This window comes from Salmo trutta, chromosome 28 (assembly GCF_901001165.1).
Source record: "Salmo trutta chromosome 28, fSalTru1.1, whole genome shotgun sequence".
In the NCBI taxonomy this organism is placed as follows: Eukaryota; Metazoa; Chordata; class Actinopteri; order Salmoniformes; family Salmonidae; genus Salmo; species Salmo trutta.
Window position 1 is genome coordinate 41,376,145 of NC_042984.1, and position 12,402 is coordinate 41,388,546.

At 46.4% G+C, this 12,402-nt stretch overlaps 1 protein-coding gene across 4 annotated transcripts in view; it reads left to right on the forward strand.

The window, feature by feature from the left end:
* The first annotated feature begins 27 nt into the window (after positions 1–27).
* The window catches only part of LOC115166258 (protein SOGA1-like), a 77,406-nt gene continuing 65,031 nt past the window's right edge, over positions 28–12,402 (forward strand). For all 4 annotated transcript variants that reach the window (XM_029720091.1, XM_029720095.1, XM_029720094.1 and 1 more), the window contains exons 1-3: positions 28–1,243; positions 3,426–3,650; positions 9,852–10,010. In XM_029720091.1, coding sequence (XP_029575951.1) covers positions 332–1,243; positions 3,426–3,650; positions 9,852–10,010 — 1,296 coding nt within the window. In that variant the 5' untranslated portion in view covers positions 28–331. The remainder of the gene's footprint in view (positions 1,244–3,425; positions 3,651–9,851; positions 10,011–12,402) is intronic.

Here is a 12,402-nt window from a genome sequence, read left to right on the forward strand (position 1 = left end):
TCGTCACAGGCAGAACCGCTAGCTGGGCGGAGAAATAAACCTCCGGAGCACACTGCCACTGTTCCTACCACTTCAAACCGCGCCGGCGAGAGAGTCGCTTCATGCAAGATAAGTAGAAGAGGGGCAAAAACCTAAACGAAAGTCATCCTAAAACCGGAAAACATAATTACAACGTGTTACAACTTGCAGTTGCTATCTTTCTACGCTGCTGCATCCGGTTTATTCGGGATTGCTACAGATGATTTGTTTGCAGTTGTGAGACACATTTCAACTTCTACCTCTTCTGATAGGGGTTTCGTTTCTGTTTTCTGCAGTTGTCCAAGCGGAATGAATGACAAAGACAAAGACTGATGTTCATTCGCCAACTCACTTTGTCTCGCCCAAGGAAAGGAGACACAGGCACAAAATGGAAAGCGGGACGGAGAACGCCAACAGCGGACAGGCGCAGCCCCAACAACAGCACCAGTTCGAGCAACAGCCCGTAGTGCAGTCCATCCAAGTGAACGAGAAGAAAAAGATCAACCGGGCTCCGTCACCCGCCAGACCCAAGGATGTGCCTGGATGGTCCCTCACCAAGATCCGGGGAGGCATCGGTACACCAACACTGAGCGTTAAACCAGGATCCATACATTTAGGCAGCCGGGTGTCCAGGCGTAGTCCAGGTAGCGGAAAAGAGACCAAATCAGAGAAAGGAAAACTGCCGGGGAAATCCACACTATCGGTTACCAGTGCCCAGAAGAGCGGCAGTAAATCGATGAAAGGTGGTCGGAAGAAGGTGTCCGATGCAAGCAACGCCTCGGACGACCTGAGCAAAGACTCTGGTTGCGCCGCGGGCAAGCTGTCGCCAACGGATAGCAGTTCCGAGATCTCCGATTGCGCCTCGGAGGAGAATAAACTCTCCGCCGATGCTCTGAGTAGTGACACCGAATCCAGCAGCCGAGGCGGGGGGGCAGAGGGCGAGAAACCGAGCAGGGACTGCGGAGATGGACCACCGGATAGGAGTACTCGTGGTGACCATCATGCCAAGACCCCCGTAGATAAGGACCGACTCTCCTTTGGAGTGGAGACCGGGGAGGGGAGCATTTCTCCGGGGGATGAACGGTCTCTCACCTCGTTCGACAGCCGGGTGCCTGCCAGCACATCCCTGGCTTTCTCCGACCTGACAGAAGAGTTCATGGATGGCATGCATGAAGAATTTGTCAGGGAAATCGAGGAACTGAGATCAGAAAACGATTATCTAAAAGTAAGCATATTTTTCCTGATTTGCTACAGACATTCCTCCCTCTGTTTGCTCTCATTTGTGAAAGTGAAAAGGTTAAAAAAATTAAAACATTATTAAAAAACTCTCCAATAACAGTTCTGTAAGACATGGTTCCGGAGAAACTATTTTAATTGGATCATCAAAAACAAAACCTTATATATTTATGCATAATCACTGTTCTGCACTTCAGGATAAAAGCAGGGCAATCCATGCAAACCCAAATTGGCCACATAGCCAACAACATCTTGAGTGCATAATTGATTACTCCCTCCTCCCTCTTGTCAAAAACAACAACAAAATACCACCCTTTGAAGGCACCGAGACTTCGGGGTTGGTCAGTGTTATTTCGGAATCCATTATCAATGTTGCTTCAGCTGTTGTGTTCACTGGTCATGATGGTCAGGTGGTGAATGCCCAAAACATCAGAGGTGGTCGGACATGCAGGTGGTTGTAGTGCGCCCATCCATTACGCGCTGGAGGATTACAGTGACCTGGTTAAAACAGCTTAACTAATTGTATTTTGTTAAACAATATTATCAAGGCCGGGGGAGGGGGGCTTTACATGTAGGCCGTCGTTGTATATAAGAATTGGTTCTTAACTGGCTTGCCTAGTTAAATAAAGGTTCAATCAAATGTAAAAAAAGAATTGACATGCGTCACGGAGACTGCCTCAGTCAGAGGGGTTCAATAATTAATTGGATTACCCCACAGGCCTGCGCAACATAACGGTTTATCCAAACAACTTCTAGGCTACTATTAGCGCATTTTATTTCATAATTAACTGGTCTGGGACAGCAATAATAAGATTATTATGGTGTACATAGGCCTAATAGACTACTAGGCTATTTGGTGGCCGGCCCTTCAAAAGAAGGCAGTTTACTAGGACAGTCCACTGTGCATGAATGTGTAATACACACTCCCACAACAATAACACTCATGTAAGGTTTTTGGTTAATTTCGGACCATAATCATCAAATCCATCTTACTGGTTAATTACCATAAACAGCCATGGGGTGCCACATCCTTTTTCTTAAGTCTTATTATGCGTTTAAAAAAAAGCAGGTCATTCGTGCAGCCAGAGTAGTCCTAGAGCGCAACAACTTTATTTATTTATCCCGTGCTTTCTCTCGCTGGTCTTCGGCACGCCTGGCTGACTAGTGCAGCTGTTTTCTAGGGGGTAGCCTGCGTCGCGCAGATGCTGCAGTCGAGAGCGCCCACTGTCCTCACTCACTCCACACACCATTGTTTATACCGGGGCCGCACCACGTGACGCGCTCTGCAGCGAGTGACCCACATTCCCCCTGGCAGCCCTCTCGGCATATTAGCAATGCGATAAAAGACTTCTATTTACTACTACACACTTCTCCCACCACCACCCTTATAAATACTTGATCAGCCTTATTACTACGCCTCTGTCAGAGGGGTTGTAGTAGGATTTGGGCTAATGCCTCTTCAACCGTGTTGTTATGTAAGTAGTAGTAGGGAATTCTAGGAAGGCTTTTTGGGTTTGATTTAAATCATACCTTTCAATTGTTATTATACACCTTTCTATCAGGTGGGCAAAGTTCCGTTGTGTATTAATCTGTGTTCTGCACTGGTTTGCCCCTGCAGTGGTTATGTAGGCAATGGGGTTGTTAATGCTACATTCTTACTGCAATGGGCTAAATCAACAAATCTCCTTTAAAACGAAAGTATACACCTCACACACATGGTTATGGGCTTTAAAAAAGAAGACACCTGTACCATGTCAGATATAGAGTTGAAATGTATTCCATTTTGAGTTTGCATCCCAATATTACACTTTATATACATCACAGAAATATAACAAAACCGTTTGACATGGAAACACTGGATTTTCATTCAGCTTTAAAAAAATAAAAAATAAAGTTGATTAATTATGAAATTATGAAAATGATTAATAACATTCCACCCATGAGGCCACTAGGTAATTTGACTGCAGGAAAAGCCTGCTGGGTCTGGGATGATGCTACACACCCTGCTAAGGATACACTAATGAAGAGGGCGTTGACGATGACTGGTGATCTGATGCTGAGACAGTCCCTATAATTATTATTAGAAGGAGTCTAAGGATGGCACTAGCTCACCAAGACCGTTTTCTAGCATTCTCAACCGTCTTCTCCTTCCCCCGACCCTCTCTCCCCAGGATGAGATGGAGGAGCTGCGCTCGGAGATGTTGGAGATGAGGGACATGTACATGGAGGAGGATGTCTACCAGCTGCAGGAGCTGAGGCAGCAGTTTGAGCAGGCCAACAAGACCTGCCGCATCCTGCAGTACCGCCTCCGAAAGGCCGAGAGGCGCAGCCTCCGCGTGGCCCAGACGGGCCAGGTGGACGGGGAGCTCATCCGTACCCTGGAGCAGGACGTCAAGGTGAATCTGGAATGGAGAGCGTGTGTGTGCCTTCATCGACTTTCGATGGGCAGCCAAGATGATGTGTGTGTCTGTGTGTAAGGCTATGCATAAATCGTATATGTCAGTAACACAAACAGAACTTGACGAGAGACTGAACTTTGGGTAATTGCTTGCATTTAGGTCCTTGCAGATTTTCAAAGAAGGGGGGTATGACATAACAGGTCAAAGGACAAAGGTTACATTTGGCTTTAAATGCATACATTCACACACCATTGATGGGATTTCTTGTTAATGGAGACATTGCGGGTTGTTGGTCTTCCTACTGAACTGAGGCTGTGGTTACACACCCCAAATTCACAGCCCTCTGTGATCCATGTGACAGAAGCACAATGTGGTCTTTCTCAGGAGTCGAGGAAGGAGGGAATAGAGGGGAGGGGAGAGGGTAATGATGTCACCCCCTGAAGGCAGGCCCTGTTCCTGCTGTCCTTCACTAAAAACAGTCCATTTGTATATCTTTTTTTTTTAAAGAGAAAGAAAGAAACAGGTGAAAAAAAGTGTCCCTTCTTTCTGGCGAGGTAATATTGTGCCTCTGTGCCGGCCGTCTGTGCTGACTCTGGGGAATAAGGATTTGGTGTCGCTCCAGAGTTAAGTCCTCGGCAGCCAATCGGGGCGCAGTGGGTGGGCGCAGGGCTCAACGGGCCGGGGGAAGCCAGTCAAAGGCCATTAACACAGGAAACCAAAAACAAACCACAGGGATGTGACCCCGGCTTCCTCGGCCTCCCCTCTCTGTCTCCCTCTCCGTATTCTTAAACAGCTAAGGCCAGTCACTCAACACATACCTGATTGTTTCTGCTGGCTACCAGCTAAACCAGATCAAATTTCTCAGCCCTCTTCCCTCACACTGGGAGTGTTAAACACTCCCATGCACTCCAGACTCCCTTCAAACTGAGTTCCTCTAACCGTGAGGCCGGCTGTGTTCTCAGATAGTCAGGCTTATTCACGCACCAACCAAGCACTGGGGGAAGGAAATGTGTCTTGACATGTTTGAGAGGATTTGGGCTGTATTCCAGGTGATATTTCAGACCTGTCCTGTACCAGCCGTTGTAGACCTTCTTTTACTTGTCAGCAAGAACCCACGACTCTGTGTTTGTGGCACAGCAATGAGTTATTGAACAGTTAGTATGTACTATGTATGTTAGGTACGTTCAGTAAATACAGGTAGTTTCAACGCATTGGGCTAGGTAGGTTCCTTAGACGAAAATAACTACTTTGTGGCTACAGTCAGTCTTTATTAGTCACACAGTACTCAACCAACGTGATCACATGAAATAGCATACTGTAAGCTGATAGGGCTATACTTTAAATTGGCTTAACATAATTATTGCTCTCTCTCCTAAATCCTTGTTCCCTGGTGACATACACAGTGAGCTGTTCCCACTTCCTGTTGCATCCTGCTCTTCAGCGCACAGCAGGGGGAGGGGTGTGAATGTGCAATGCATGCATTTTTTTGCGTGCGAGTACGAGTGTGTGTGTGTGTGTGTGTGTGATATCTGGAGATGGTCGTGGGATTCTCCTGGTCACTTCCTGTCCTTTCTGACCCACTGTCCTAATTCCAGAGCTATGAAACACAGGAAATGGAAAACAGTGAGGTCTTCCATGACAATGAAAATGTGCTAAGGGTTATTCAGTAGATACCAGTATGATATAGAATCAGTCTCTCATTACACTGTCTGGGTCAGTGGATTTCATTCAGGGCAGCTAGACTTTTCATTCCATAAACATTCCATAAACAACACCTCTCTCAGCCTGGATGTTATTATGCTACAGTCATTGTTTGCTGGGGAAATTGACTGAGGTATTTTATTTCTAGTCAAAGGCACAGTCTCTCGCACATTGCCTGTGATCTGTGATGGGGTGAGGTGTGAAAGATACCATATTCTTCCCCTCTTAACTTCACATATATAGGATGAGTGGGCTGAGCCTCTGTGCGCTCCTGCATAGCAACAGCCGAGTTGCAGTATGGCGTGATGTGACATATAGGGAGGGAAAGTAGGGGTTGTTGAGATAGGGAGACAGAAAGAGAGAGAGAGGGTGGATTCCCTCTCTCCTCTCTCTCCTCTATCTCCCTCTCTCCATCCCTCTCTCAGCAGCAGATAACGGCTGGGCAGCATCCTGGAGATACCAATAGAAACCGTCTCCATGTGTCAGCCAGACACGCCCGGATCAGAGAGACGATTGGCTGGCTCGAGCAGTATCAGGAAGTATTTTTGTCCCTGTGCCTGCTCAGCACGGCACTAGCAGGAGCGTGTGTGGATGCCCACCATGTGGATTATTCTGTAACCACTAAACAACTGTCGTGCAGGGGTCTGCTCTTTCACAGCTAAAGAGCCTTTTATAGATAGACAGAAGGGAAGAAGATTATTATTTTCAGTTTCTAGAGGCTGCAACAGGAAGGATAACAACTAGATGATAGTTACATAAAAGTGCACCAGTTGGCTGAGCCTGTTAGCTGATACTGCAATACTATATCCTATCATTAAATGTCTAAGCTAGATGGTAAACACTCAATGCTTTCATAGAGTATGCTCTCCTTTGTAAGCACTTCTTAGCTCATTAAAGTAGAAAATACAATATCTCTCCAAGGTTATGTACAGTAAGGCCTTGGCTATGGGCCCTAGTCAAAAGTAGTGCACTACATAGGGAATATGGGGCCATTTGGGACACAGACATGACCGATGCTTTACACACTCCCCCCACCTGTGCGTACTGTCGACATGCAAAATGCCGATGATAAAATCTACAGGGAAGTCATTGTTAAAAGGCGTGTGGAGGAACAGCTGTGACAATGCTGACAGGATCAGAAGGGGAACAGGGTGCTGCTTCAGCACACACACACACACACACACACACACACACACACACACACACACACACACACACACACACACACACACACACACACACACACACACACACACACACACACACATACACACACACACACACACACACACACACACACACACACACACACACACTCCCATGCAGGCACACACGTGCGCATACACACACACACACACACACACTCCCATGCAGGCACACACATGTGCGCGTACACACACACACACACACACACACACACTCACCCTCAAAAACATGTGAAAGAGAACCGTTTGATGGGTAAATGTCTCTTTTTAATTTGGTATGTGTGTCCAAGTGCCGGGTGTGGATAGGATCGACGTTAGGAGTCTGAAGGCTGGGACTTGACTATAATGTACCAGTCCTGCAAGACCTTCTCTCCTCTCCTCTGTATGCCGTTCACGTCCTCTAGCTCTCCAGCTGGAACCCCTCTCACCAATGCTAAAACCGCTAGTACGGTGACCCTACACACTGATCTTGGTTCAGTTTCCTTTTTTTTCTTCTTTCAATAATGGTTAAGGTTAGGGGTTGGGGATGGGGATGGGAAGCTGATCCTAGATCAGTATCTAGGGGAAACTTCACCCACGGAGTGCTGAAATCCATGTGTTTTACTTTTACATATCAACGCATGATATTTCATTGGGAGGCGAAGGCAGACAAGGCAGTGTATGGAAAGAGGCTGAACAGCAAGAGGGAGGAGGGAATCCTGTCGATGTAGTAAGTTAAGAGGCCGTTAATACAGACTGTTGTTTACTGTGAAGTGATCGCCATATACCGCCAGTCTAAAAACATAACCTAGAACCCTCCCAGAACCCTAATGAAAGGGAGCATTGATTTGACCATGCAGTCCGTCTCTCTGCATGTACATTTCTACCTTCTAAAGTATGGAGAAGAGAGAGGGAGAGTGAAGAGAGAGAGAGAGAGAGAGAGAGAGAGAGAGAGAGAGAGAGAGAGAGAGAGAGAGAGAGAGAGAGAGAGAGAGAGAGAGAGAGAGAGAGAGAGAGAGGGAGAGTGAAGAGAGAGAGAGAGAGAGAGAGAGAGAGAGAGAGAGGGAGAGTGAAGAGAGAGAGAGAGAGAGAGAGATGAATTTGAGCATGATGGGGAATTGGTCGGTTGGTCCACTCTCAGAGTGGGCAGCACAGAGGGGCATTGTGGTTCCCAGCTGCACATTGGCTCTGGTTATAGGGCCAGAGAGAATACCCCAGTTCTGACACACGTGGACGCACTCGCACACACAATCAAACACACAGACGCACGCACGCACACACATATTCAAACACACACACACATATACGCACACACACACACAGAAGCCCTGTTTGCTCTGACCCCCTTCCTCCTTTAATGAGATCAGCACTGTACCCCACTCCACACTGCACCAAAAGACTCCCATCCCATGCTATGATGTTGCAGAGGTAGAAAAATAGAGAGAGAACATTAAATAATAATAATCCTATTTTGACTTAGATATCATTATGTTATATTGACATTTTGAATGATACAATGCTTTCAGCACAATTGACATCAATATGACAATCCACTCAGATGTTTTGGATGTGTTTCCTGTCTATGGTATGGATAGAGCACCCTTGACATGTCACCTCCTTTCATTATAAACAATTAAAACCAGGCAGCTGAGTTTGCATTTGGATTGAACATCCTGTCAGTGCCCTGGTGATATACAGTCAAACAGAAACACACACACACACACAAGTTGTTGTTGGCCCAGCAGAACATCATATCCTCATCTGGATAGTGTCTGTGTTGATCCCCAATTGCATTTAATGCTCTTCCTACCCCTCAGGGGAACCTATATCCAACTTTAAGAAGATCAGCCTTAGTAACAGTCTTGTTCTGTAGCAACATGTCAACACATGATGATGTAAGAGCTGGTCTCTGCTCTACTCCACTCCTACCCGTATTAGTGATAATACTGGAACACATTAGTGATCATACTGGAACACATTAATCATAATACTGGAAGACATTAGTGATAATACTGGAACACATTAACGATAATACTGGAACACATTGGTGATAATACTGGAACACATTAGTGATAATACTGGAACACATTGGTGATAATACTGGAAGACATTAGTGATAATACTGGAACACATTAGTGATAATACTGGAACACATTGGTGATAATACTGGAACACATTAGTGATAATACTGGAACACATTAACGATAATACTGGAACACATTAGTAATAATACTGGAACACATTGGTGATAATACTGGAACACATTAGTGATAATACTGGAACACATTAGTAATAATACTGGAATACATTGGTGATAATACTGGAACACATTAGTGATAACACTGGAACACATTAGTAATAATACTGGAACACATTAATGATAAGCTACAGTATGGTGTCATTTGTTACTGTGCTGTGAATACACCATCAGCAGAGAGACATATTTAACTTACCCATATACACTGAGTGGACAAAACATTAAGAACACTCTTTCCATGACGTAGACTGACCATCCATATACTTATATGTACGTATTCTCATTCACCCCTTTAGATGTGTGTGTATTAGGTAGTTGTTGGGGAATGGTTAGATTACTTGTTAGATTTTACAGCACTGTCGGAACTAGAAGCACAAGCATTTCGCTACACTCGCATTAACATCTGCTAACCATGTGTATGTGCCCAATAACATTTGATTTGATTTGACCAGGTCCAGGTGAAAGCTATGGTTCCTTATTGATGCCACCTGTTAAATGCACTTCCATCAGTGTAGATGAAGGTGAGGAGACAGGTTAACGAAGGATTTTTAAGCCTTGAGACAATTGGGACAAGGATTGTGTATGTGTGCCATTCAGAGGGTGAATGGGTCAGGCAAAATATTTAAGTGCCTTTGAACGGAGTATGGTAGTAGGTACCAGTCGCACCTAGTACCTGCTGGATTTTTCATGCTCAACAGTTTCCTGTGTGTATCAAGAATGGTCCATCACCCAAAGGACATCCAGCTTGACACAACTGTGGGAGGCTTTGGAGTCAGCATGTGCCAGCATCCCTGTGGAACGCATTCAACACCTTGTAGAGCCCATTCCCCCGGCAAATTGAGGTCGTTCTGAGGGCAAAAGGGGCTGCTAATGTTTTGTCCACTCAGTGTGTATATGGTCATACTGGAAACAAATCACAATTTATAAAGGGCATTCATAAAGTCATTTAGTATGACTCTGGACCGTGGCATTGTGGACCACGCTTCTCAATGAACCTCTGATGTTGACCACCCTCCCTCATGTCTTCTCTCTCTCGTCTCCATCTTTGGACTACAGGTGGCTAAAGACGTGTCCATCCGGCTGCACAACGAGTTGGACTCTGTGGAGAAGAAGAGGGGCCGTCTGGAGCAGGAGAACGAGGAGATGAGGGTCAGGCTCCAGGACCTGGAGGTAGCCAAGCAGGTCCTGCAGGCTGAGATGGAGAAGCAACGAGAGGTAAGACATTATGTAGTACAAGGCTGGGTGGGGTGGGATTGGGCTGAGCTGGGATTACCATGGTTGGGCCGTGTGGATAGGGCCAGAGAAGTAAGACATGGTGTGGTTTGGCTGGGCTGGGCTGGGCTTGGTTCGGTTGACCCTGGCTGTGTCTAGCTGGGCTGAGCTGGACTTGGTTTAGCTGGGTTTGGCTATAGGTTACGCTGTGATAAATAGGCTGGGTTAAGTAGGCTGGGTTTAGCTGGGTTTGGCTATAGGTTACGCTGTGTTGAATAGGCTGGGTTAAGTAGCCAGGGTTAAGTTGGCTGGGTTTAGCTGAGCTGATCTGGTTTTTGCCTTTCTTCAAGGTTTCATGTAAATTCACCAGGCTTGGAATAAAAACGTGTCCGTTTTCAGTAAATGGAAAGTTTGGGAACACATACACGGTCAGACTGAACCACAATTGTATGCTGTCCTATATGTTGTGAAGTGACCGGTTTGAGTTTTATGATAGAGGGTTGTGTTTTTTGTTTGGACTCAAATAGGGACTGGTAACCTTTAAGCCAAAGGTTGACATTGGGCCTTTCTTCATTTGGCCTCGCCGTATGTTTACTGGAAAGAGTTAAATAGAAAACCGTGGGAGGAAGTTGCTTTGTGCAAGTCTTCTATCCAGATAAATGCTCCTGCTAAAAACACTGTTTGCTATCTACAGATATTGCGTTATGCTCAGTTATGCTCTAAGGAGAAATCAAATGTCCTCTTCTCTCAGTCTTGGCCCTCCCCCTGTGTTGACTAATCTGGAGTGGACAAAAGGAGGCCCCTCTCTCTCCTGCTGTCCCTTTATGGAGGAGAGGAGAGCAGGGAGGGGGGACTGATGACTGACCGTAGCCTTGGCCCAGCTCTCAGAATGAGGTTAGGGCTGGCTGGCTTGGTGGGTAGCTGGGTGTCTGGCTGGCTGCAATGCTAACTCACTCAGTCACTGCCTGGCTGGCTGGCTGGTTGGTTGGCTAGCTTTGTGGTTGGCGGGCCTATGCTAAGCGAGGTACTGCTGTTGTGTTGTGCTTGCCCCAATGGAGTGGGAGAATTCTTTGCATAGCTGACACCCTTCTGATCCAGAACTATTATGTGTGCCTGCCGATCCCTGGCTTCACCGTTTCACTGCCCACTCTGTCTCTGTTCTCCGTCAGTTAGGAATGTCTCCGTCCCTGAGAATCAGGGATGTGTGTATAAAGGTGAATAAAAGGCGGTTTGTAAGTAATGAATTGGTATTCTGTGGCTCCTGTCTGGGAGTGGAAGTGACGCTGCTGCTGCAGTATTGAGGTAGCTGCTGGGCCTGGCTGTTCCATTGGATTCTGCTGCTGGACGGTCTGTCTCCTGGGATAGTGGAGGGGCTGAAGATGCTGGCCAGGTAGAGGGAGAAGAGAGTGAGAAGGAAGGGAAAAAGAGAAAGCAAATATGCAGTACTTGCAATGCAGACATGTAATAATGGTCCATTTTAATAATTGAATAACAATCCATTCAGAAGCTAATTCAACAAACAAAATGTAAAATGACTGGTGGTACTTATATTGTCTATTACTTATAAGACATGGAGAAAATAGTACATTTTATGTTTCCTCCCTTCATATGTGGCAGACCTTTCCCCCAAACATTCCAATGTTTATAACCTCAGTTGTGTTGAAAGATGTGGTCAGTAACATTTGGGTCCATATGTAGGATGCATGAACCATTAAACCTAGGTTAAACCCAGATTGGCTGCTGACTATTTCTCATATGTCTTCCCAAGACAATCTGTTTAAAACCCGTCGTAGGCTCTCAGCGTTTCATCCTGTAAATGCATCCGCCCCTCTAAACCAATGGAAAATGTTGGGATTAGAAGTAGTCACCAGTGAGGCTAAGTAAGGACAACTCTCTGAGATTAGATACATTTTTTTTGTGGTTTGGGCTGCCTGTGTCTAGCGCATTTGCCCTCTGTTAACCAGCTACCTTTTTGATAGGAAGTGATTCCACACAAATGGACAAAGGAAAGTGGAATGCTTGCAACCCCTCCCCTTTCCAACGCAGACAGAACACTGCTGATTAAGGCATTTCTTTATCCCCTCCATTCCTCACCTCTCCCTGTCCAGTCCTCCTCTAATTCCAACTGCATCGACTCCCGTTGCAGCTGTTTTGACCCTCTGAAGGTGATGAGGCTGGATTGGAGGGAGGAATGGAGTGATGCAAGGGGGTTAGGTTGGGTAGCGGTAGGGAGGGGTGGGGGGTTGGGTTGAGGTAGGGCGGGGTGGGGGGTTGGGTTGAGGTAGGGCGGGGTGGGGGGTTGGGTTGAGGTAGGGCGGGGTGGGGGGTTGGGTAGCGGTAGGGAGGGGTGGGGGGTTGGGTTGAGGTAGGGCGGGGTGGGGGGTTGGGTTGAGGT